The 22,994-nt window shown below is 61.4% G+C and overlaps 4 protein-coding genes across 12 annotated transcripts; 1 reads left to right on the forward strand and 3 right to left on the reverse strand.

Annotated features, from left to right (window-relative positions):
- Positions 1 to 50: 50 nt before the first annotated feature.
- Positions 51 to 9,229, reverse strand: PLEKHG5 (pleckstrin homology and RhoGEF domain containing G5). Of its 8 annotated transcripts, XM_042882977.1 has the most exons (21): positions 9,141 to 9,215; positions 6,731 to 6,860; positions 6,538 to 6,640; positions 6,372 to 6,432; positions 6,181 to 6,272; positions 5,969 to 6,105; positions 5,744 to 5,892; positions 4,090 to 4,275; positions 3,761 to 3,931; positions 3,594 to 3,689; positions 3,456 to 3,506; positions 3,174 to 3,323; positions 2,987 to 3,097; positions 2,773 to 2,922; positions 2,565 to 2,702; positions 2,372 to 2,491; positions 2,164 to 2,296; positions 1,971 to 2,086; positions 1,741 to 1,901; positions 880 to 1,668; positions 51 to 799 (listed from the first exon to the last, which is right to left on the reverse strand). In XM_042882977.1, the coding sequence occupies exons 2-21, from the start codon at positions 6,771 to 6,773 to the stop codon at positions 790 to 792; spliced, it is 2,967 nt and encodes a 988-aa protein (XP_042738911.1). In that variant the 5' UTR covers positions 6,774 to 6,860; positions 9,141 to 9,215; the 3' UTR covers positions 51 to 789. The 8 variants fall into 8 exon arrangements, with proteins under 8 accessions (XP_042738911.1, XP_042738909.1, XP_042738906.1 ...); XM_042882975.1 differs by having other exon boundaries at positions 880 to 1,901; positions 3,761 to 3,934; positions 9,141 to 9,229; XM_042882972.1 differs by lacking the exon at positions 9,141 to 9,215 and adding an exon at positions 7,727 to 7,898 and having other exon boundaries at positions 880 to 1,901; positions 3,761 to 3,934.
- LOC122186382 lies at positions 8,366 to 10,894 on the reverse strand. 2 transcript variants are annotated; one of them, XM_042882984.1, is made up of 2 exons: positions 10,690 to 10,894; positions 8,366 to 9,217 (listed from the first exon to the last, which is right to left on the reverse strand). In XM_042882984.1, the coding sequence occupies exons 1-2, from the start codon at positions 10,820 to 10,822 to the stop codon at positions 8,766 to 8,768; spliced, it is 585 nt and encodes a 194-aa protein (XP_042738918.1). In that variant the 5' UTR covers positions 10,823 to 10,894; the 3' UTR covers positions 8,366 to 8,765. The 2 variants fall into 2 exon arrangements, with proteins under 2 accessions (XP_042738918.1, XP_042738917.1); XM_042882983.1 differs by lacking the exon at positions 10,690 to 10,894 and adding an exon at positions 10,389 to 10,680.
- A 2,312-nt stretch (positions 10,895 to 13,206) lies between these two features.
- Positions 13,207 to 17,762, reverse strand: NOL9 (nucleolar protein 9). The gene is made up of 11 exons (XM_042883174.1): positions 17,571 to 17,762; positions 17,266 to 17,491; positions 16,859 to 17,173; positions 16,680 to 16,776; positions 16,078 to 16,175; positions 15,638 to 15,799; positions 15,158 to 15,446; positions 14,677 to 14,788; positions 14,146 to 14,323; positions 13,823 to 13,956; positions 13,207 to 13,506 (listed from the first exon to the last, which is right to left on the reverse strand). Exons 1-11 carry the CDS (start codon positions 17,760 to 17,762, stop codon positions 13,378 to 13,380), a joined length of 1,932 nt encoding a protein of 643 aa, XP_042739108.1. The 3' UTR covers positions 13,207 to 13,377.
- On the forward strand, positions 17,761 to 22,589 carry TAS1R1 (taste 1 receptor member 1). The gene is made up of 6 exons (XM_042883433.1): positions 17,761 to 17,797; positions 17,947 to 18,368; positions 18,554 to 19,342; positions 19,832 to 20,044; positions 20,465 to 20,588; positions 21,808 to 22,589. The coding sequence occupies exons 1-6, from the start codon at positions 17,761 to 17,763 to the stop codon at positions 22,587 to 22,589; spliced, it is 2,367 nt and encodes a 788-aa protein (XP_042739367.1).
- Positions 22,590 to 22,994: the final 405 nt, after the last annotated feature.

The raw sequence follows: 22,994 nt of genomic DNA on the forward strand, positions 1-22,994 counted from the left end.
CCCCACGGTGCCTGGCTGTTGCCCGAAGGAGAGGCGAGGCAGGCGCAGCATGCACACAGCAAGGTTTATTGCTTGGCTGGACCGCACCGCAGCCAGCACAGGTGCCACGGCCAGTACATGCCCACAGTGCAGCCACCGCCACCTCCCAGTGCCAGCAGGCAGCACTGCTACAGGGACAGCCTGAAGCTCAATAAATACGCACTCTGCAGTGGCATCCCACTCCGGTGTGGGCTGTGTCAACAGGCAGTAGCTCCCCACCAGCCCAGCACAGGACGGCACCCAGCTCTCGGCCACCGCAGCTCCCACGCTCCTACTCCCTGGCCACCAAACCATGCCCTGGCCAGACCCTGTGGCCACTGCTAGCCCCAGCTCAGCCCTGTCCCCTCGTCTCACCACCCCCCGCCTCCCGCCCCACATGCCAGCAGCCCTGTGCTGCCCACCCCGCGGCCATCTCACACCTTCCCCACTCCCCGCTGCCGACGTCGCCATCCCTCCTCCTTGCATGGAGCTGCGGAGCCCATGGCCTCCCCAGGCGCAGCCCCATGACCACACAGTGCGCCATGTCCAGCCCCACATGGACACCCCTGGGTAGCAATGGGCAGCCCGGTGCTGCCCTGCAGGAATGCATCCTCCCAGATGGGACTGCTCTGTGTCCCCCACGTGTGACATCCTGGCACAAGCTGGTGGGTGCCCTCTCTGCCCAGCCCCGACGTTACGCTACGGTTAGAAGCAGGAAGAGCTCTTGGAGCAGCCGCACGTCCATCCTCATCCTCGCTGCCCCGGCAGCTCTCAGACCTCCCTGCAGGGCACAACAAAGAAAGAGGCTTTGTCAGCGTGGGGCCTGGCACATGGCATGTAGAGGGGATGGGCTGCACATACGAGGCTGTCAGCGTGGAGTTGAGGAGCAGTGTGGTCCGTATTCGGTAGAGCTGTGCCAGCGTCAGCTTGCGGTGCTGCGCTGAGGAGGAGTCTGAGAGCGTGCGGTGGGCAGGGGGCTGAGGGCTGTGGCTGGGCTGGCCCACGGTGGGTACATGGGGCTCCATGGGCTCCTCCGGCTCTGAGAGCTCTGAAGTGGAGTCACCACTACTGCTGCTGCTGGCACCGGGGGCCAGGAGCTCCGGGGAATGGCTAGTCCGCTGGAGCAGTGGGGGAGCAGGAGGGGCCATGCATAGGTCAGAGAGGCTCCGGCTCTGGTTGAGTGGGGTAGGGGGTCCGGCCAGCAGTTGAAGCAGGCTGGCCTCTGACTTGGACTTGAGCACTCGGGCCTTGCAGGGCAGGAGCTGCACAGGCGTCCGACGGCGCAGCCGGGGCGAGGGGGGCTGTGGGGCCAGGGCTTCTGGCCCCTCCTCAGCCCCTACATCCTGCTGCCGGGGAAAGTCCCGTGGTGAGGCGGGTGAGAGTGTGCCGTAGGCACTGTCGATGGACGCCGAGCAGAAGCTGCCAGGCTGTGCAGTGGCGCTGGGGGGCAGGGGCAGGCTGCCAGAGGGCAGCTCGTGGGTTGGGGTGCTGCCAGAGGTGCCGGTGGCGGTGCTGACGGAGGTACCAGTGCTGACAGAGGTGCTGTCTGACGGTGAACCAAACGGCCCCACGTCTGAGTCTGGGGAGGAGAGCTCATCGCCGCCGTCCACCACCACCACTGAGATGGTCTCGGTGGAGCCGTCCGAGGGGCTGCGAAAGAGGGGAAGGTGAGGAGGAGGCTGCGCCGCAGACGTGGTCACAGTGCCCCTGTCCCACTCATACCACTGCTGGGAGTCCAGGCTGGTGCTGCTGCGGCGCAGCACCGTGGGCGAGCTGGCGGTTGAGGTGCTGCTCTCACCATCCTCCTCATCTTCCTCCTCCTCCTGCAGGCGCCGGCACTGCCCACGCTGCTGCTCCTGCAGCCGCAGCCGCTGCAGCAGGTTCTGGGAATGGCAGGTGTCAGGGATCTGTGGGCACGAGACCCCCACGCCCCCCCCACGCGGTGTCTTCACCTGTGCATTGTGCAGCGCCTCGACCCAGCTGCGGCACAGCGACTGCCCACTGGCCTGGAAGGTGTAGGCAGCCACGGCGCTGCCAAACTCATTCAGGTAGATGAGGAGGAAGGAGCCTGTGGATGAGGAGCTGTGAGGCTTGGACTTCCAATGTTTTCCTAGTGTGCAACCCCTCCCCCCTGGTGCCACTCACCCGGGTCCTTCAGCTCCCGGCAGATGACTTTGTCCACCAGCAAGGGCTGTCGGATCACCTTGGTGCGCTCAGCCTTCTTGACGGGCTTGGTGATGAGGAAGAGGTCGGTGAAGAGGAAGCAGTAGACGTCCATCTGTGGAGGTGAGAGCAGGGCCATGGGTGCCAGCCCACACACGAGGGATGAGCTCCCCATGCCCCCCATCCTCACCTTGCTGTCTTTACCTTCCCGCATCTTCAGGCTGCCTTCGAGCAGAAGCTGCCGGGTGTCATCTGGGGAGGTGCCAGGCATGGGGGCCGTCAGGTCCAGCCGCAGGAACTCCTTCAGCAGCTGCAGGGAGCCAGGGAGGTCAGCACAGGTCAGGACACAGCACAGCACTGCAGCCGCGCTGTGCCCAGCCTACCTTGTCCACCTCGTCCGTGCTGCCCTCCACCACCTCATAGGCATCGATGCGGCTGAGGATGGCGGCCAGGCGCTGCTGCTCCTGCCGCTGCCGCATCCGCGAGTTGACGTGGTTGATGAAGTGCTCCACAGAGCCGATCTGCAGCACAGGCACAGGGGTGAGAGGCTGGGCTGCCCACCTCCCCGCGTCCCCACGCTGTGCCCCTTACCATGGTGAGGATGGCATCACGGGTGCGTGCATCGTCCGTCTTCTTCAGCACGGACTTGAGGAGCAGTGGGTACTTGGTGAGGCGCTGGTGCGGCTTCACCAGCATGTCGCTGAGCTTCAGGCGGCTGCACTGCTTGTGCTTCTCGGCCCACTGCAACACGTGGATGTCAGCTCCAGCCCCAGCCCCGGCCCCAGCCCCGCTGCACCCCCCTCACCGTCACATAGGCACGGAAGAGCTCGCTGTCGCGCAGCAGATTGCGCATGTACTCCATGCAGCCCTCCTCCTCCATGCAGTACTGGATATAGGGCTTGAAGAGCGTTCCAAACTGCGGGCAATGCAGAGGTGTCACTGCAGGGCACAGCCTGGCACAGTCCATGGTGCAGCACAGGGTTGGCACTCACCGTCTTGAAGCCCTTGAGGAAGTCCATGGGGTCAAGCAGCACCTTGGTCCGGCGGGCCTTGTCCAGCACCGGGGCCATGACGCTGCTCCACAGGCTGCGGTGCAGCTGGATGATCTCCCCAATATTGCCAAACAGACGCTCAGCATCCACCTACGGGGGGAGGCGGGGAGTCGCTGTGGGTCACATCCCCATGCACCCACCATGCTGGGGGACCCCTGCTATGCACTACACTGCTGTTCCCCCAGACCCCACAGCACAGCCCCAAATACACAGCGCACTCACCTCACACAGCAGCCCTGACTCCTGAAGGTTCAGCAGGCAACAGAGGAAGAGCTGTGGAGACAGAGCAGGAGCTCGTGGGGCAGGAGCCATGGTATGGGGGACACCTGTGGCTGAGGAACATGGGCCATGGGCACTCACATCAGTGATGACCTTTAGCTTTCGGATGTAGGTGGCCTCAGTGTGCAGCAGCTCCCAGATGGCTTCCTGCTGGTGGCACTGCCGGCGCGTCAGGGCCTGCAGGGCCAAGCGTCAGTGTTTCACCATCCAAGGAGTGCGACCAGCACCGCAATCAACCCCAGCCCTACCTCCGTGCCCTCAATGATTTGCTGCCAGCTGTCCTCTAGCACCAGGCTGCTGTCGTCCCCATCCTCCTCCCAGGAGTCCTGGTCGAAGCGGAGCTGCGGTGGTAGTTTGGGCAGCCCAAAGCTGCTGTAGGTGTGCAGCTTGCTTTCCAGCTGCTCCATCTTGTCCACCTCCTGCTGGAAGGCATGAGCAGATGGGCTGGGGACAGTGGCAGAATGCCACAGTTCTGTTGGCCCTGCGCACGGATCCGGGGCACAGCCATGCAGGACCTCATCCCACCACCACCCCAGCACAGCACCATGACTCCCACACCCCTCCCCTGCCCACCTACCCGCCCAAAGGGGCCAGTGCTGGTGCTGGAGCTGAAGAAGCCACTGAAGCGGCTGGCAGCACGGTTCTTCCAGGTGTCGGTGCCATTGGTGGGCAGAGAGCCACTGCCATGCAGGGATGGCTCAGGGCTGGGGATGCTGGCGTCCCCCAGGAACTCCGTCATGTTCTTCCGCCGCCTGCCCGGAGCCTGCATGGGTACAATGAGTGCCACAGGTCAGCACCAGCCCTGCTCACTTCACAGCGCAGGGACAGCCCCCGAAGCCATGCTCTGCCCCTGCTGATGTGTCCCCCACACCCCATAGCCGATCCCTTTCTAGGGTGTGCAGAGCCAGGCCCCCACGGGACATGAGCTCGCTGCGCCCGCACCCGCACTGACCTGCGTACCTGCATCCTGCATACAGGGGGCCAAGTGCCCCGGTCCTGTGCCCACACCCCGCGGCAGAGGGGCTCTGCGGCTCAGCGCATCCCACAGGGTGCAGCACCCCGAGCCCCTCACCGCCCAGCCGTGCTCTGAACTTGAACCGCAGAGCCAGGCAGCTCTGGCTGTGCTCCTCCGAACAAAAGGAGGTGGGGCCAGCGCAGAAAACCTAATTTCCCTCCTCGCCAGATAAGCTAAACAGACCCGAACAATTCGCTGGCAAAGATCAAAGCCCACCATCCCGCAGCGGAGCTGGGTCCCGGCCACACAGCACCCGCCTGCCCAGGCACTCGGCTCACGCCATACTCATGCATCCCCACAGCCCCTTGCCAAGGCCACACCACAACGTGGCTGCTGCCCTCTTCTCACCTGGTACAAAGTGCAGCATGGCCGTTGCATGGCACAGAGACCTACTGTCCCCGAGCCGTGACAGCCCAGTGAGCCCTGCAGAATCTCTACTTTGCCCCAGCACAGCCCCACAGCTCACCATGCCACAGTGTCTCCAGGCGCCCTGGCCCACGCTGGCCCTGCTGCCCTGGTTCGGCTCTGCTCCCACCTGCCCTCGGGGACCCGGCTGTGGAGGTGGCCCTGTGACCGCCATCCCTTCTGCCCCACCAGTGCAGTGCCGGTCCCACTGCCAGGCATCGTACTGCTGGATGCGGGCAGCCACCAGCCCCGGCCACACAGCCAGCTTGGTGCACTCGGGGGCTTCTGGCTCAGAGAGCTAAGAGCTGCTGTCCCCACGCTGGGATCCCCAGAGCCAAATTCTGGGGAGCGGGAGCTGTGTGGCCACACGAGCGTGGCATCTGCTCCCACGGGGAGTGGCAGCAGATCCGGCCCCACAGCTTATCTGGGTCCACAGGGCAGGACTGAGGCTGCACACAGCAGCTGACAGGTGCCAAGGCGAGGAGGGACAGTGGCCACATCCTAGCCAGAAGTGCCAGCCTCACCGCCATGGGGCCCTGGGGCGTGGAGCTTTGCTTTGCTCAGGTACCAGCCCATACGTGGCACAGCTGCAGGGCTGCCAGCTGAGCTGCCACGCCTGGTGCAGGGCACTGCCCACGCTGCAATGTGGCACCGCTGGCACAGCACAGCACTGCTGGGAGCTGAGCCTGTTCTCAAGGCTTCCAGGGGCTTTGCACCCCCATTGCATGAGGCCAACCAGGAGATGCCCTCCTGCTCTGGTGTGCCCCCACCCTTCCAGATACACGAGGCGCAGAGTGCTGCGGGTACTCACCAGGATGTCAGCGCCCTCCCTACGGCCTGGCCCTGGATCCAGCCCTGTCCCAAGGAGTGCAGCGGTGCTGGCGGGGCGCAGGATGGGCAGGCTGGCTGAGCGTGCATCCCGTGCCGCCTGCTCCACCTTCAGCTCGTCCCCAGGCTTGGCTACGGGAGCACAGAGCTGTCAGAGCCCCCAGCCCCGTGGTGCCTGTTTTGGCCTTATATTTGCCCCCCTCCACACCTTTCACCCGCAGGTAGTGTCCCCCGAAGCGGTACGCCTCAAACTGGAGGGAGAGTGGTGTGTTGGACTGGTCCAGGTAGATGTCCACCTTGCTGTGCTCAATTGCCCTCCTCTCAAAGACCGGCAGCAGCACGTCCCTGTGGGATACCATCCCTATGGGTCCTGTGGGGTCTGTGTGCCCATCAGGGCTGTGCCTGGCACAGGCAGCTCACCCCAGGGACTTCTTCTTCATGGCCGGCACGATCTCTGCCTCGATATCAACATTCAGGTCGAATTTGAGGGTGAAGCACTCCTTGCTGGGGTCCTGCAGGAGACACAAAGCTCACAAAGCGCTCCCACCCATCTTGGATATGGCCACAGCATAACCCCACAGCAGAGCCCCACAGAGGGGATGGTGTCTTACATCCGTGTGCCTGCGCCGAGCCTTCTTCTTGGGCAGCTTCAGTGCCGAGCTTCTCCTGTCCCTGCAGGCATGGGCAGAGTGAGCCAGGTGTCCTGCAGGGTCTGCTGGCAACACGGACACCCACTCTGTCCCACCAACTGCAGAAAGGGCTGGGACGTGCACTCACCCCCTCCCGTCCGCTGGTCCCTCGTCGTCATCCTCCATGTCGGAGGCAGGGCTGGTGCGTGGCGGGCACGAGCGAGTGGACACGTTGCGAGCCAGGATGGAGCCTGTCAATGAGCATTGGGGCCGGGCTGTGCTGAACCCACTGGCCCTGCTGTGTCCCACCAAGGGCCCAGGGTGCAGCCAGCCTGGCTTACCTGGTGGGGACAGGTCGAAGCGGATGTGCCCATCGAAGTGCATGGTGTCGTGCAGGTGCCCGTCGCAGGCCTCACACAGGCTGAGCGGGCTGCTGCGGTTCAGCTGCTGGCACTCGGCATGGTGGCATACCTGTGGGGTGCAGCTGTGGGCTGGGACAGAGCAGCACCGAGACCCCCTCACCCCCATGGGCTGTGCTGAGCCCCCTCCCCATCACCACTGCACTGCACAGAGACCCTGAGAGCCTTGGGACTGCAGCAGAAGGGCTGCACACAGCTGGGCATGGAGGGAGAAAGGGCACTGGAGGCACTGGGGGCACCTGGCCCCCACGCACCCATTCATGATGTCCCATGCTGGGCTGAGGGTGCACCAGGACCTGCTGTGCTTTCAGGGGTCTGCAGGGCCACTCCAGAGCCCTTTTGTGTTTGCAAGATCAGTGTCCCCACGGCAGGACGGAGGAAGCAAGTGTCTGCAGCAAAACAATGCTCGCAAGCCGATGCATTTCCTCCGATTGTGCGCCCAGCCTCAGCCTCGGCCGGGCATTCATAGGCATTTATTTTTAAACCCCTGGCCAGCCCCAGTGCGGTGCACAGCCCGTGACCCCCTGCTGGGGGCTGCGCCAGGGGTTGGGGTGCTGCTGGGGGCTGTCAGCCCACACCCGAGGTACGTCCCCATCTGGCAGTGCCCCACAGCCACCCCACGAGCAGAAAGGATGCGGTGCGGCATCCCGGGAGTGCGGCCCCACTGTGCGGCAGAGGAAGCGCCGGTGCACCCCGAGCCGCCCCCGCTTCCTGCCCTCCTTCCTCCCGGCGCTGCTGAGGTCAATGCTGACGCGGCCCGCCGCCCGCGCTCCCCGATGGGGCCACTTGCCCCCAGCACCACACTGCTTTCACTGCGCCTCGGCTGCCCCCACCGCAGGGATGCCAAGGGAAACCCAAACCCATAGGCATAGCCCAGGGCTGCAGGGTCGAAGCACCGCAGCCGTACTGCTCACCAACCTGCCCGCCTGCTTGTCCCCATCCAACCGTCCAACACTGGCGATGGCTCCCGGCCGCTTGCTCCCGGTGGTGCTGGCACGAGGCCGCAGCCTGGTGCCACGTGTGTCCTGCACTGTGTTTACCCAGCAGCTCCACCCGTGCAAACACGGCACGCCATGCCTGCGCCCGCGCTGCACACCTGCCTGCCCGCCTCGCCTCCCCTGATCCCCGCTCTGCCCACACCGCGCTCCCTCCCCAGGCAGGTGCCCGCATCACTGCCTGCACTGCAGGGTCTGAGGCGCTGGGGGGCTGAGGAAACAGCCAGGCTCGGGAAGGAGCAGGAGAGCAGAGCGTTCCTGAAACCCGCACTGTTTGAAAGGCCACCGCTTCGTTATTTCCTCCCTGATGCTCTCAAAAGGCAGCGGGCGCCTCATTCCAAAAAACAGAGCTCATATGCTCACCATAAAAGCCTGCGGTGGTGCTGTCAGGCCTCCAGGGCCCAACTACCATCGCTCTTGTTGCTGGAGCAATCGCCCTGCGCTTCCCTTCCCACCGAGGCCGGGAGCATCGCACCGCACGGCTGAGCACTGCACGCCCTCCCCACCAGCACGGCCTTGGCGCACTGAGCAGGAACCCAGCACTCACCAGGAGCAGAGCAGCAGCACGGCACCGGCAGCGAGGACAGCCAGGAGCGAGCCAGCAGGTCGAGCAGCCAGAGATAAGGGGCCCTAAATCCACTCCGGCTTTACATTAGCGATCAACAAGATTAGGAGAGGTGGCATGGGGCGCTTCCAGCCGCGGGCTCTGCTTAATTCCAGAGCCCTGCACTTCCCAGCCTGATCACGGCGCTCCCGTCCCTCCACATGCCTCAATGGACGTGGGTATGAACGCAGCTGCTCCTGGAGGGGCCCTGTGTAGCTCTGCTGCCAAGCCCCGGTGCGCAGCAGAGCTGCAGCAGAGGTTCCCTCCCTCCTGGGCACAGCCGTGCTGCCTGTGCTGGCTTGCCGAGCGATGCTCCCACCGGGAACAGGACAGACGGGCTCAATGAGATTAGCCTGAATTACGGCAGGTGGGGAAACAGGGAAGCTGCTGCCACGCAGTTAAATCCCAGCCACGCACGAGCCTGCAGGCACACACGGGCAGCAGGACCGCGATGCTGCCGAGGGATGCGTGCCACACGCAGCTCCCACCATGTGGGAAGTGGCTGCAGCCTTTCCCTGCTACCTAGCCGCATCCTACCGGCACAGGGCTTTCTGCCCCATGGCTGCCTGCCAGCCAGCTGCACCAACCGGTTCCTCCAGCACCAGAGGCACTGGGAGCCAGGGCGAGCCCATGGGAGCCTCCACCTGCCCAGATCTGCACCAAGACAGCATGCCTGCTGCCTTCCTGATGGCACAGCCCGAGCTGCCAGCACTGCCGGCACCCCATGACCTACCTTGGCTGCCCTCCTCTTGTCGGTACAGTCGGGATTCTGGCAACGCAGCCCCTGCTCCTCTGCTGGGCACTGCTCATCTGCAGGAGAGAGCTGGGGTTAGCGCTGGGTGCACACATGGGGCCCTGCAACCCCACGCAAAACCCTGCCCCACTGCTCTTGCCCCATGGCCCCTGCAGGAAGACAGGTCCCTGACAGTGAGCGACCAGCTTTTGGACAGAAAGCAGAGAGCAGAAGCTGCCAACCTCGTGCCCCAGTGAGCGGCGGCAGCACCCGGCGATGCACCAAACCTCATGTCCCCATGCCCAGAACCCAGCGCTGTGGCTCCAGCTTCTCCAGCAGAAAAGAGCAGCATGCACCTGCAGCACTGGGACCAGCTGCCTCCTGCTCCCTGTCACAAAGTGCCAGGGCCACTCTGGGCACATGCTGCCCACAGAAGGGGTCCCACAGCTGCCCCAGACACAGGGCTGAGCAAGGCCAGGACTGCCCATGGCTGGGAGGGGGGCTGGGAGCTGCCCCTGGATGGGAATGGCAGCCCTGAGAGCTGCTAGTGATGATGCACAGAGCGCTCCCCAAACTCCCATTGCTGCAAACACAGGAACAGGTCCAAAGCCCCAAACCTGTCGTAATATGGAAATTTATTTCCCGACAGGTAGCAGAGCTGGGATGGCCACAGCAGAGAGCAGGGCCTGGGGGCATCATCCTGCACCCGCTGCCAGGAGAGGCACGGGCCGAGGGCAGTGCCAGGAGTGCTAAATCTGCTCCTCGCCAGTCCCCAAAGGGGCTTACGGTCTGCTTTAAGCTCTAACAGTTAAATCGGCCTTGAGGACAAATCCTATTTTGAAAGCTTTTGTTATGTGTCGTGCCTAATAGTTTAAAAATAACAGACTCCAGGCAGCTCACGGCACACCGGCGGGCACCAGGGCTGAAGTGAGAGGTCTCCTGTGGGGCAGTGTGGGGGCTGTGCTCACACTGACCCAGGGCACCTCCGTGAGGACCCCCCTGGGCAACCCTGGGTGCAGTGCCCCTGGGAGAGAGCCAGGAGTGCGGCTGCCAGGGGGCTCCGCTGCCCACACGCCGGCCCCACGCCGCAGCAGCACAATGGGCACTCTGTCCCCACCGCCACCCCACAGCGCCCGCCAGGCTGCTTGGCCCCTCCACCACCATCATTTCACTTGACCTATTATGAATAATAACAGAAACAAATCAGAAATTCTTTCAGGCTGGCGAAGGGAAGTTTTCCCAACTCACCAAAACCACGAGGACGGTGACAGCAGCCCCCTGCCCCGCCGCCCCACACCAGGTCACGCTGCAAACTGCCATGGCCCTTCCCAAACACCACCACCGGCAGCAGGGGCTCACACACACACACCGGGACCTCACAACCTGCGTGCCAGCTGCGGTGCACCGGGCAGGCAACTTTCTGGGTGCTCCCCAGCTGCATCGCGGCATCCCTGCTCTCAGCCCTGCCGCAGCCTCCCTGCGCACAGCAGTCCCTCTGTCTCTGTGCAGGGTTTTCGCCACGCCACCGCCCTCCAGCCCCATGACGTACCCGCCAGCTGCTCGCTGATGTCCAGGCTGGAGCTCCAGGAGAAGCGCTCCACTGCCCCGTACTCCATGCCCGCCAGCGCGGGGGGCAGAGCCCCCAGCTCGTACGCACCCCGCTTCTTCCAGTACAGGAACATCGTGTGGCCGCAACGCGGCACCTGCCCTCACCATGGGGCACCCAGGGGGCTGCCTCGGCCGAGCCGTGCCCACACCGGTGGGACTGGCCAGGGGGCCCGGCTCCGGCTTTAAGAGCAGGTCCCGCTCTCCGGACAAGCGCAGCATTCATCCCGTGAGCCGGGAGCGCTGGGGTGGCGGAGGGTGCTGCTGGAGGCTGCCCAATGCCCCGCGCACAGGGCGCACAAAGGGCCTTTCTTCAGCCTCCTACAGACATTGCACAAATTTCACTTTCCGCCGTCTATGAAAGAAATTTCGGCCGGGGAGACAAGACACACTTGTGATTGAAATAATCGGCATGAAGAGCGCGGCTGTTCGGCAGCTCCGGCAGCACAGGGCCGGGGGGGGAACGCTGCGGGCATTGGGGGCTGAGCACTGCGGGGAGGACGGGCACAGCAGTGAGGACAGCTCTGGGGGTGGGCACATTGCCCCACGGCACCAGCACAGCTCTGGCTCCGGACCCCCGCCCTGCGCTCAGCACTCGGCTGCAATTCATGCATTGAGATCGTGGCACAACTTTACAGCGGTTCTCCCTGGCTCACACAACGGAATTTTCTCCCTACATCTGAGCTCCTAGCAGGATCCCGGGTTTGGAACCTGCACACCATTCCGCCCCACGCCCCGCACAGGAGTGCTGAGCTGGGACAGCCAGCAGCCGCGTGCCCCGGCTCCCCGGCGAGGCACAGAAGGTGACAGGCAGGAGCCGGGCCGAGGCTGAGCCCCCCCACCTGACTGCCTTTGGGACGGCCCTGCATGAGCGGCACAGCCCTCCAGGCCTCACTACCACAGCTTTGTCTACGTGAAGCCACGTTTTCCATACGTCAACTCGGCCACCAAAGAGAGCCGAACCCCCATCAGTGAAACCATCTACACTTGCTGGCAGCGGCCACTGCTGACGGGTCAGCAGCACCCCGGGATGTGCTCAGCCAGGATCGGGTGTTTGCGGTGCTGAGCCCAACAGGAGGGGACCTCATCAGCACCGAAACGGCTCTGCCCGCCCGTCCCGAGGAACGAGCTCCAGCCTCATCGTCTCCTCGCTGGCAAGCTCTCCCTAGCGCCGCTGGCGGTGACGCAGCACACGTGCGTGGAGACCGAGAGTTTCATTTTTCTCCTTTCCAACACCAGGCAGCTGAGATCCGCACAGGGCAAAACTCCCTAAAACGGGACAACCTGCGCAGAAAAATCAGGCGAAGGCAATTCCTGCCCAGCTTCATCAGCACCGCACGCTGCGCGCAGCTCCGCCGCCTCCGGGACCCTTCGCCAGCAGCGGACGAAAGCAAAAGCCGCTCCCGAGCTTTCGCGGCCGGGAAAGCAGACGGCGGCCACGGCGCGGCAGGCGGGCACAGCTCCTCCGGCCCCAACCCCCGCTCACGTGCTGGGAGGCGGAGGAGGGGCAGCGCGTGCCCGAACCCGGCAGACGATCGGCGAACCGCAGGGCGGGACCCGGGGGGGGGGCCGGGCCCTTCCGGCGGGCGCCCCGCAGCCGCCCCTCCCTCCGCACCCCCGGAACGGCGGCGGCCGGACGTCGCCCCGCACCCCCCGCGCACTCACGCGTCCCCAGGCGAAGGATGAGGCGGCTGCGGGGACGGACCCGCGCCCGGGCGCAGCGCTCATCGCTCCGCGCGGTGCCGATGCCGCGCTCCGCACCGCCGCCCCCCGCCCGCAGCAGCCCCGCAGCGGGAGGCTCCGCCCCGGCCCGGCCCCGTCTCACCTTTCCCGGTGCTCCCCCCCCCCCCCGCCGCACAGATGGCCCCGTATTTATTTTCGTCGCCGCGCCGGCCGAGCCTTCCCCGCGCCGCCGGAGCCAGCCATATGGGCGGAATTAGAGCCGGATTAAGTTAAAGCTTTAACTCTTCGCCGCGCGGAGCTCCGTTCGGACCTCCCGGTGCCGTCGGTGCGTTGGTTTCCATTTTTTCGTTGAGGTTCAGACTGCTGCCCCACGCAGTACGCAGGTAACGCATCCCTCTCCACATCCGTGCCTCTGCCCGCCCCACAGAGCTTTCTACATAACGATACGTGCACTTACACTCGAGGCTTTCAAGCCCAAGCAATCCATCCCCCCCATCCTCTCCAAAGCATCGCTGCTTCCGCTGCACCACCACCCCACCTGCAGTCTGAGCGAAGAGGCATCGAGCTCACCAAAAACTCAGCAGAAAACGGGCAAGAGGAAAATCAGCACACGCTCCTAAAACCACAAGTAAAGCAGTATTAAGGTGCTGTGAAGTTAGGCTCACACTCCTCTGAGCTCCAGCTTCAGCCAGGAGGAGCACAACTGCTTTAAGAGCTTCTGCCAATCACCCATGTGTTGTATGAGCCACATCCACATCACTGCAGGCTTTGGAAGGAATTCAAACCATTTTTCAACTCATTTATTACAAAACACCAAAATACATACTGAAAATATAAAATACTGTTAAAAATGATGTTTTCGTATCTACAGATCAGCTGCTTGGGGTCTCCTGCAGCTGTGGACCCCAGGCCTCCTGCTGTACAAAACAAATCCTGCAGTCCAAAGGCTTCAAGTGTAATCACACTGGAACGTGCATTCCCTCTTCTTGAAATGCTTCTTCTTTCTCAGCTTCCCAGACCCCAAAATGCTGTAGTTATACTCAGAGGTGACATAAGGGATCTCTCCCTCAATTCCTTCCTGAAAAAAACAAAACCAGAAAGTAGAACAGCTTCACAGATCTGTGCCTTCAATTGAAGGCACCTCCCTTTAAAAACAGAGCAGCGTTTAGTGATGAATACAAGAAAGCTACCAGTGAACCAACCCTACGTTGGTATCTGAAAACTATGAACGTTCTCTTGGTTGCTTCTGTGCATTAAGGGCTATTTCCCAGGGGTAACGACCATGTTAGTGTCCAGACAGCTCTGGACACGTGCAAGCCTCAAAGAAAGCAAGAATTTGCCAGCAAGATTAACCCTACAACAGTTTTTCCACCTTCCTCCCAGGCAGCTCCTACCTGGCTCACAAAAATGCAGTTTGGAATAGCAATGTTTCCCAGCAGAAGGCAGTTCACTACTCTCAGGTTCTCAGGAGGCACCGGGGTCAGGATGTGATAGAGATGCTTCTCCATGTCGACCCCTCGGACAATTCCTGAGAAACACAGCGTTCAGCCAAACCTGGCGCACACATTTTGTGCAACACACTTAGAATCTGCTTTGGGAAACGTGAACCTAATCCTACTTTTCCAGTTGTTTTTGGAAAGATAATTCCACCATTCTGCAACACGGCTCAAAATGCAACACGTGAGAACACGGCTTAAGGTTTCCCAGCGTCACTCACCGAAGCCAAGGCAATCACAGATGGGTGTCTGTGTCAGCAGCACTGGCCCGGCAGTTTGGCATCTGATTTCATCTGGTATCCTGCAGAGCCCAACCCAGCTGGCGTTCACTGCATACATGATGTTGGTAGGAGCAACATCGGTGTGAATAACCCTGAGTGCAACAGCATTAAAAGGTACCTGAGGGGGAGGAAAGGAACGAAAAGAAACACGCTGTGTCAACATCTCAGCATCAGCTTTGTGTGCTAAACTTACCCTGAACTTGAACCCAACTAGAAAGCCACCAACCGCATCTACGAATAGACCTTACAGCAAGCACAACAGTTTCAGCACTAACAACAGAACGCACAGATGTGCCACAGTGACACTGTAACAAAAACCTCGTCTTTTAATTAAAAACACCCATCAGCTGATTACCTTGGATTGCAAAGCACTTTTTCCCCCACCTTCCAAAACACGTCCCAGTACAACTTTCAATTCCCAACAGCCAGACCCCCTGCAGCACCTGCCGCCCCTCCAGAAGGCCCTCATACCTGATATGGCACGAGGCTGTGCAGCGGCAGGACGGACGCCACATCTGGGGGCTGCAGCTGCCCCAAGTAACCCAGTATGGACATGTCACGTAAGATGCTGCTGTGCACTCGCCTAGAAAAAAATAAACACAGCAAATGAAGAAGTGCAAGTTCTAATTGGAAGCTGCACTTGGTGAAAAGTCTGCACAGTTAGCAGTAATTACTGGGAGTGGGGTAGGAAGGAACAAATAATCCCCGTTCTGGTCCTCACACCTTCCCCTACTCAAAAATAAAATGAAAAAGCTCTCAACAATCTCCTCCAAAAACTTCAATCAAAGCCCAAAGCAAATCTGTCAAGAGAATGAACAGCCTCACGGGCTCTGACCAAATTAATGGGCTCTGAAGGCCAACATGACAGTTCTCTCCTATGCATTTACTATCAAGACGAAGCATACTTTTGCCGAGCCAATGAAGAACCACACAACGCTCATTTTCCACTTACGCTTCACCTGCAGCCCCAGCTCGAGGGAATTCAGGGTGGACGTAGAGCAGCTTATACTCAGGAGCTGACGCATCTTCCTCCCCCTCAGAGCACTTCCAGCTCTCTGCTGCACTCAGGTCCATCCGCTCGCCCTTGGCTCGCTGCTTGCCCTTGGTGTACAGCCCGGGCGCCAGATGGACGCTCTCAGGGGTGAGCGGAGCCATGGCCTTCCAGTCGTACACATCCATCTGCACCACGTGAGTGGGCGACAGCAGCCGGATCATATCAGTCAGAAGCAGCAACCCCTCACCTTCAGGGAGCACAGAATACACAGCTACTGTCACCAGGCTAAGGAGTCCGAACGCTGTTACAGGAGGCCGACAACAGCTTGTGTGGAGTGAGCTCTATTTCCACGCTCCCGACTCCGCAGAGCGAGGCGATACACCGCCAGGTTGTTAGGCTCCCTCTGCACCACCCCTCCAGAATGGGTTCATTGTTTACCTTTCACCCAGCCCATAGTGTTGATGACTAAAGGTACTTCTTTCCTGTAGGAGCTGAACACGTACTTCACCACATCGATGTATCTCTCTGTGTCCTGCTCACAGCTGGTCTGCCCGTAGTACACCATCTTATGCGGCGTCCGTTGGTGCGTGAATGGTGGGCCTGGAAATGAAAGCACATCTCTGGCACTCCCACTTATCTTCTCTCTGCTAACACACAGAGGAAAGACCAAGGGAGGAGAACAGCTCCACATTACTTATCAAGATTTGCACGTGGAGCTCAGATGCCCTCAGCAAGAGAACTTTTATGGCCTTTTACTCTCTATATGCACTTTTGCCACATGTAGCGACTTCCCCAAAGTACACACAGCCCATACCCAAAAAGCACCTTCTGGGAACGTCAGATGTTTCTGCCAACTACAGGAAGCACAAGGCACGTACCGAGAAACGGCTCCGTTACGTTACTTAAAGACACGCATCCGGGCGGCGTGAATTCAGTCTGCCCTATGTCACATTCCATGTACTCAACAGAGGGGAGGCTGCAGTGAAAGAAGCCCATGCATTAGCACCCACTGAGAAGAAAAAGAACACCGCTTTGAACACAGCAGAAGCAAAATATGATTTTGTTCCGGGTCATCAGAATTAAACTGGACACAGTCAAACCACGCTTGTGCAACGTTCCCTCAAGTAAGGGAAGGGCAGAGACAAGGACTCAAAGGGCACTCCTACACCACACTGGAGATCTTGTGCTTATACTGTAATAGCTCTGCACCCATCCAGTCCTCAGGAAAACAGTCAGAATGATAAACCAGAGGCGGTACCAATCAGTTTGTCCTCTCTCCATGTTAACTGGGCACTCTAAGAGCACTGACTGCACGTTTATAAACCCTAACCTCTACGCTAAGCAGGCAGCGGCCAAGACGAAAGGCACACCTTGCTCTGCCATGAATCTGCAGCGACAAAACCATTTTTGGCAGCAAGCTTTCCCTCTCCCACAGCTCGCACGCAGCATTTAAGGAGCTGCAGAGCGCGGGAGCACTCACTGGTTCAGCAGCAGGTTGATCAGGTATCTGTTAAATGTGGACTTGCCGATGCTCTTAGGGCCGCACACCATGATGACCGGAACGCCTTCATCTTCCACTAGCACAGAACACAACAAACGCTCTGCAGGGCCGCCACGGCGTGCTCGGCTCGCAGTAGCATGCAGCCGGCCGGCACTCACCGCAGCAGACCCGCACCAGCTCCTGCAGGGCACACAGCGTGCTGTCGGACAGCAGCAGCCCCCGCTCGGGGCTGCAGGGCACGATGCCCACCGCCGCCAGCACCGCCGCCTCGGCCGTCACGTCGGGCTCGTCCTCGCGCCGCGCAGCGCGGCCGTCGGGGCGGCGCGGGGTCGGGCCGCGGCTCACCTGGGGCTCGAAGAGGCGGCAGAGCGGCGGCAGGCTGAGCAGGAAGCGCGTTACGGCCGTGTCCAGGTGCTCCAGCAGCACCACGGCGCAGTCGGGAGAGAACCGCGCCATCAGCTTCAGCCGCGCCTCTACGGGAAGGGGGGAGGAGAGCGCGAAATGGCGGCGGCGGCCCGCGAAATGGCGGCGGCGGCCCCGCGCCCCCCCGGCGCCCCCAACTCACGGCGGCGGACGCGGTGGGCGCGCAGGGCGCTGCGGGCGGCGGTGCGGAGCTGCCGGGGGTCGGCGTGAGCAGCGCGGGCGGCGGGCAGCGCCTCCAGGGACAGCGCGCAGTGCGTGGGCGGCGACAGCAGCGGCAGCGGCGGCTGGTGAGGAGCCACGGCGAAGCCCAGCACCCGTACGGCGCCATACAGACACGTGAGGCGGCACTTCCCGCTGAACGTCAGCGCCTGCGGAACGGCAGGGACGCGGCTGGGTCAGGCGGAGGCGGCGCGGCGGCGGCGGCGGGGTCGGGTCGGGTCGGCGCACCTGCTGTGGGCCCAGGAGCAGCACGGCCGCACCCTCCGCCGCCTCCGCGGCCGCGAGCCCCGCCCCGCCCGGCGGCACCATGCCGGCCTGCGCGAAGGAGGCGGCGAACTCCCGCCACGCGGCCTCGGCGCGGCCCTCCCCGGCAGCGCCGCGGTTCGGAGCCCGGCGGGGACGGCCGCGCCGCGCCGGCATGGCGGCCTCGCCCGCGCCGCTCTCGCGAGATCCGCGTGCCCCGCCCCGCCCCGCGCCCTCAAGAGGCGCCGCCCGCGCCGCCCCCCCTACCCGCGCCATGCTGCTCCTGGTGCTGTTGTGCGCCCGGCTTTGCGCCGCCGCCCTCAGCGGCCGCGGCGAGTTCCGCCTGGCCGGGCTCTTCCAGATCCACGGGCTACGGCCCGGCCGGCCGCTGGCGCGCGGCTGCTGCGTGTGAGTGAGCGAGGGGCCGTGGGAGTTCCGCCGTTCCCTGCCGCAGCTCGCGCCGTTTGTGCTCGCAGGGCCGCCGCCTTCAAGAGTCACGGCTACCACCTCGCGCAAACCATGCGCTTCGCCGTGGAGGAGATCAACAACTCCAGCGCGCTGCTCCCCAACGTCACGCTGCGCTGTGAGATCCACGACACCTGCACGGAGGCCGCCAACCTGCACGCCACGCTGCGCGCCCTCGGCCGGGAGGGGCGGCACCGCATCGAGCTGCCGAGCGCCCTGCAGCGCTACGAGCCGCGGGCCGTGGCCGTCATCGGGCCCGACAGCACCCAGCTGGCGCTCACCGCGGCCGCTATCCTGGGCGTCTTCCTCGTGCCGGAGGTCGGTCCCCCTCCCCGGCGGCAATACGCGCTCTAGCGTTGCTTGGGTTCTCGCTCCAAAACGTCCCTGCCTCCCCGGCCCCGCTTTCGAGCTCTGCTCCCTGTGCCGCTGCTCCCTCCTGCCCGGGCAGCAGATTTCCCCCCCCCCCCTTCATGTGCCACCCCCTCTCCTGGCCTCCTTTGCAGATCAGCTACGAAGCCTCTCTGGAGACGCTGAGCCTGAAGCGTTTCTACCCGTCCTTCCTGCGCACCATCCCCAGCGATGGGCAGCAAGTGAAGGCCATTGCACTGCTGCTGCAGCACTTCGGCTGGACTTGGGTTGCTCTGGTGGGCAGCGACAACAGCTATGGTAGGGATGGGCTAAATGCCCTCTACGAGCTGCTGGCCGCAAGTGATGTGTGCATTGCCTACCGAGGTATCATCCCCGCGACCAAGGATGCCAGCAGCCCAGAGTTCCACAAGCTGATCCAAATCCTTGTGGACATCAGGGTCAATGTCACTGTTGTCTTCTCCAACAGGAGGAATGCCCAGCCCTTCTTTGAGGCGGTGGTGCTGAAGAACATCACGGGAATGGTGTGGGTGGGCTCTGAAGACTGGTCTTTAGCCCAAACCATCTGGCAGGTGCCCAGCATCCGAAATATCGGCTCTGTGATTGGCATTTCAGTTGAGCAGGCAGAGCCCACAATGCTGAAACGCCTTCAATCTTGGGAAAATGCAAAGGAACGTGGGGTGTCTGGAAGTGCTGGCAGCACAGGGCTGGTGGGGGAAAATGGACTGAGCAGCAGTGAAGGAGTCCACCTGAACTGCACCCAGCACTGCCCAGGAGGCCACTTGCTTGCTGATACCCCAGATGTATACGACATTCAGGCCTCTTACAACGTGTACTCTGCTGTGTATGCGGTGGCCCACGGCCTCCATGACCTGCTGGGTTGTACCTCAGGGGTGTGCAGCAAAGGCAGAGTCTATCCCTGGCAGGTAAGAGCAAGGTGAGGAAGGCCCCTCTTCCCTCTCCAGAGGGAGATCTTCCCCTTGTGCTCAGGGGTTTTCCATCTCTGAAAGTCCTTTCTGCGCCAAAGAGAACAGGGCTGCACTGCTCAGAGTTCGAAGTCTCTTGGCCTCTGGCTGTGGGATCGGCACAAAAAAGGCTCTCCCTTAACTGGTGCCAACAGCCTTGTGAGACTGCCTTCAGCCTTCCCTCTGGTCACTGCACAGCAGCTTCCCTGTAGGCTCCAGCTGTCACAGGTAGAGCAGCCTGGATCCAAATCCACACTCTCAGCTCACTCTCATTCTTCTGTCTGTAGTCCCTTGCAGAAACCTGGAAGAGATCTGCTGCTGCTGGACATGTACTACTTACAACAGAATCCCAGAGGAAGGCAGAGAGGGGGCTGCTAGCACCTTCCTCTCTGAAAACAAGACTTCCCCTGTCATCAGGAAGGGCTCTACTCTTACTTTTCTTTCTTACAGCTCCTACAAAAGATCAAGCAAGTGAACTTCAGCCTGCACAAGAGCCAGATCTCATTTGATGCCAACGGGAACATTCGTAAAGGTTATAACATCATTGCCTGGAATTGGAGAGGCCAGAGTTGGGCTTTTGATGTGGTTGGAGCTTTCACTGTGAACCCTGACCAGCTGCACATTGACCAGAGCAAAATCTTGTGGCACACAAAAGATCACCAGGTACAGTTCTGCATTCAAATCTTATTTATTGTCAAGCCAACTACCTCCCCAGCATTACTTCTTGAGTATTTCCCCAGAGCAGAAGAAATGTGAAGACAGATGGGAGGGGGGGGGTACAGATGGTTACCTACATTCTGAGTAATAATATTCATTTGTCAAAAAAAAAAAAACAAAAAAAAAAAAAACAAGCAGGGAACGTGAACCTAAGGGCTCCCACCAACTATTTCTACCTTCAAACAACCTGATTTTCCCAATATATCTAGAAAATGGACAGCATGATGAGCTCCCAGCTGCCCAGGATCCATCCTGATGGCCAGCTGCCAGCTGTCCAGTGCTCACTAACCTTGGGCTGCAGTCTGTCCTCTCAGTCTGTGCTGCCCCACAGGCCCTGCCTCTGCCTGATGGCTGCCGTGCTCCCAGCAGGCTCCTGTCTCACTCTGCTCCTGGCCCTGTGCAGCTGGGGAGATGAGGCTGCAGCAGAATCGCCACAGGTGCTGCTTCAGCTGTGTGGCCTGTCCAGCAGGGACCTTCCTGAACAGAACAGGTCAGTAAACCCTTGGCAGCCTCTCCCTCCCCTTATTGCTCAGTTTCTCTATCTGCACCCTTCCTTTCCATCTCAGCAGTTCCTTGCTTTTGCCTTACCCTCTCCCTGCACCTAGCCTTTACAGTTACCACTTCTTTTTCTTTTAACTTCCTGTGAGCAGTAAAAAATCTCAGAGCTCACCTAAATGCGGTCAGTCTGGCTTCCCTGTTTGCTTACTTGTGGGTATGCAAAGCTCATGCCCTGCACTCAGCCCTGAGGGATACTGTCAGCAGATGTTTCCGTGCAGTCAAATTACCAGCAGAGATGCTGCCAGCAGAGCCCCCTTCTCCTGTGGCCAGGGGACACGGGATGTCTGGTTTGACAGCTGCTTCCTGAGCCACATCCTCAGGGAGGGAAATTCAGCCTAGTGTTGCCTATGTGTTGTAGATGGTACTCAGTGCTTCCGCACTGTGTGGTCACGGGCAGCTCCACAGTCCTCGGGGCATATGGAAATGTCCCTTTCCTGGGGCTGATGGCAGGGTTTCCCTGGCACAGACTCACTAGCCAGCATGACAAATGCCTTGCCAACATGTGCTCATGGTCCCTGACAGCCTTGGTGTGTCTGCACTGAGGGTGGCAGAAATGCCAGCTCTGGGTAATGGTGGGAGTGAGGAGCCCCAAAAGACACCATTCCTCTGACCTGCAAGAGAACTGCCAGTGCAAACTACTGCTGTGTACACAAACCCCTTTCTGTCTCCCAGCCCATGCTCCCTGCAGCCCTGTCCCACTCACCTGAGTCCCTCTGGGCCAGCAGGCACGATGCAGCCCATGGCTCTCCTTTATGTGCTGCTCCAGCCACAGGATGCTACGCCCTATAATTCCCAAGTCACTGTGTCTCTCCCAAGCAATGGAGTTTTGGAAAAAGAACACTCCTTGCTGCTGAAGGCTTAGAAGCACTGAGGGAAAGGCAAACAATCAGAGGCAGCTCTATGGAGGTGCTTGAGGATGCAGAAGGGTGAGGTCAGGGTGCCCCACCAGGACAAATCACTTACCTGGGCTGTGGCTCCCACCTGGGTGCTGTTCTCTCCAGCCCCGTACGCCTGCCAGGCCTGCGGGAGAGATGAGTGGGCACCCGCAGGGAGCGAGAGCTGCTTCAACAGGACCGTGGAGTTCCTGTCCTGGGCTGATCCCCTCTGCTGGGTGCTGCTGATCCCCACTGTGCTCCTGCTGCTGCTCACAGCGGGGCTGGCTGCCCTCTTTGCCCGGAATGTCTCCACACCAGTGGTCAGGTCAGCGGGCGGCAAGATGTGCTTCCTCATGCTGGGTGCTCTGGCCTGCGCCTGCAGCAGCATCTTCTTCAACTTCGGGGAGCCCACCCGGCTCTCGTGCCTGGTGCACTTCCCGCTCTTCACCATCAGCTTCACCGTGTTCCTCTCGTGTGTGGCAACGCGCTGCTTCCAGATCGTTTGCATCTTCAAACTGAGCGCGCGGTGGCGGGCACTGCACGAGGCCTGGCAGCGGCGCGGCGGCCCGGCGCTGTTCATCGCGGCCAGCACAACGGCGCAGGCGGCACTGTGCGCGGCGGCGGCGGCGGCTTCGGGCCCCGCGGTGCCGCGGAGGCGTTACAGCGTGGCGGCCGAGCGCGTGGTGCTGGAGTGCGGCGCGGGCAGCGCGCCCGGAGAGACGGCCGCCATGCTGTACAACGTGCTGCTCAGCCTGGGCTGCTTCGCGCTCAGCTACGCGGGGAAGGACCTCCCCGCGGACTACAACGAGGCCAAGTGCCTGACCTGCAGCCTGCTGCTGCACCTCGTCTGCTCCGCCGCCGTCCTTTGCACGCGGAGCGCCTTCCGCGGGCGGAGCGCGGCGGTGACGGCGGCGCTGGGCGCGCTGGGCACGCTGGCAGCGCTGCTGGGCGGTTACTTCCTGCCGAAGGGCTTCGTGGTGCTGCTGCGGCCGCACCTCAATACGGCCGAGCACTTCCAGCGGGCGATCCGCAGCTACACGCGGCGCCGCGACGACTGACGGCCGGAGCACGGCCGCCGCGGGCAAGGCGCCATAGCACGGCACGTCTCTTCCGGGAGCGGTAGCGGCATTTTTTTTTTTGTAGCGTCATATCCGGCGCGCCGCTCCATACTCATTACATTCGGCTTCTACTTCCTCGTTCGTCACATTCTGTGCGCCATTTCCGCTTTCGTCACATCCGGCGTTATACTGTCCTGCTATTTACATCGATACTCTACTTCCTGGTTCGTCACATCCTGTTCGTCACTTCCGCTTTCGTCACATCCGACGGTATACTGAGCTATTTACATCGGTATTTTACTTCCGTGTTCGTCACATCCTGTTCGTCACTTCCGCTTTCGTCACATCCGACGTTCCACTTCCTTATTTACATCGGTATTCTACTTCCGTGTTCGTCACATCCTG

The sequence above is a fragment of the Lagopus leucura genome, unplaced genomic scaffold (genome assembly GCF_019238085.1).
Source record: "Lagopus leucura isolate 7727_CA_CO unplaced genomic scaffold, USGS_WTPT01 Super-Scaffold_100037, whole genome shotgun sequence".
Lineage (NCBI taxonomy): Eukaryota > Metazoa > Chordata > Aves > Galliformes > Phasianidae > Lagopus > Lagopus leucura.

Bases quoted from the DNA above. Each gene is read 5' to 3' on its own strand.
- PLEKHG5 (XM_042882973.1), bottom strand. From the start codon at position 6,917: ATGGGGGTGAGGGGGTCTCGGTGCTGCTCTGTCCCAGCCCACAGCTGC. The intron at 5,893-5,968 runs GTGTGGAGGGGG...GTGCTCCCGTAG, and splicing joins ACACTACCTGCGGGTGAAAG to CCAAGCCTGGGGACGAGCTG. The intron at 3,690-3,760 runs GTAGGGCTGGGG...TTGGCCCTGCAG, and splicing joins AAATCATTGAGGGCACGGAG to GCCCTGACGCGCCGGCAGTG.
- LOC122186382 (XM_042882983.1), bottom strand. From the start codon at position 10,581: ATGCAGCTGGGGAGCACCCAGAAAGTTGCCTGCCCGGTGCACCGCAGC. The intron at 9,218-10,388 runs GTGAGTTGGGAA...TCTCTCCTGCAG, and splicing joins TCACCGTCCTCGTGGTTTTG to ATGAGCAGTGCCCAGCAGAG.
- TAS1R1 (XM_042883433.1), top strand. From the start codon at position 17,761: ATGGCGGCCTCGCCCGCGCCGCTCTCGCGAGATCCGC. The intron at 19,343-19,831 runs GTAAGAGCAAGG...TCTTTCTTACAG, and splicing joins GCAGAGTCTATCCCTGGCAG to CTCCTACAAAAGATCAAGCA. The intron at 20,589-21,807 runs GTCAGTAAACCC...TGCTGCTCACAG, and splicing joins GACCTTCCTGAACAGAACAG to CGGGGCTGGCTGCCCTCTTT.
- NOL9 (XM_042883174.1), bottom strand. From the start codon at position 17,762: ATGCCGGCGCGGCGCGGCCGTCCCCGCCGGGCTCCGAACCGCGGCGCT. The intron at 16,176-16,679 runs GTGAGTGCTCCC...CTTTCACTGCAG, and splicing joins ATCAACCTGCTGCTGAACCA to CCTCCCCTCTGTTGAGTACA. The intron at 13,507-13,822 runs GTAGGAGCTGCC...TGTTTTTTTCAG, and splicing joins ACTGCATTTTTGTGAGCCAG to GAAGGAATTGAGGGAGAGAT.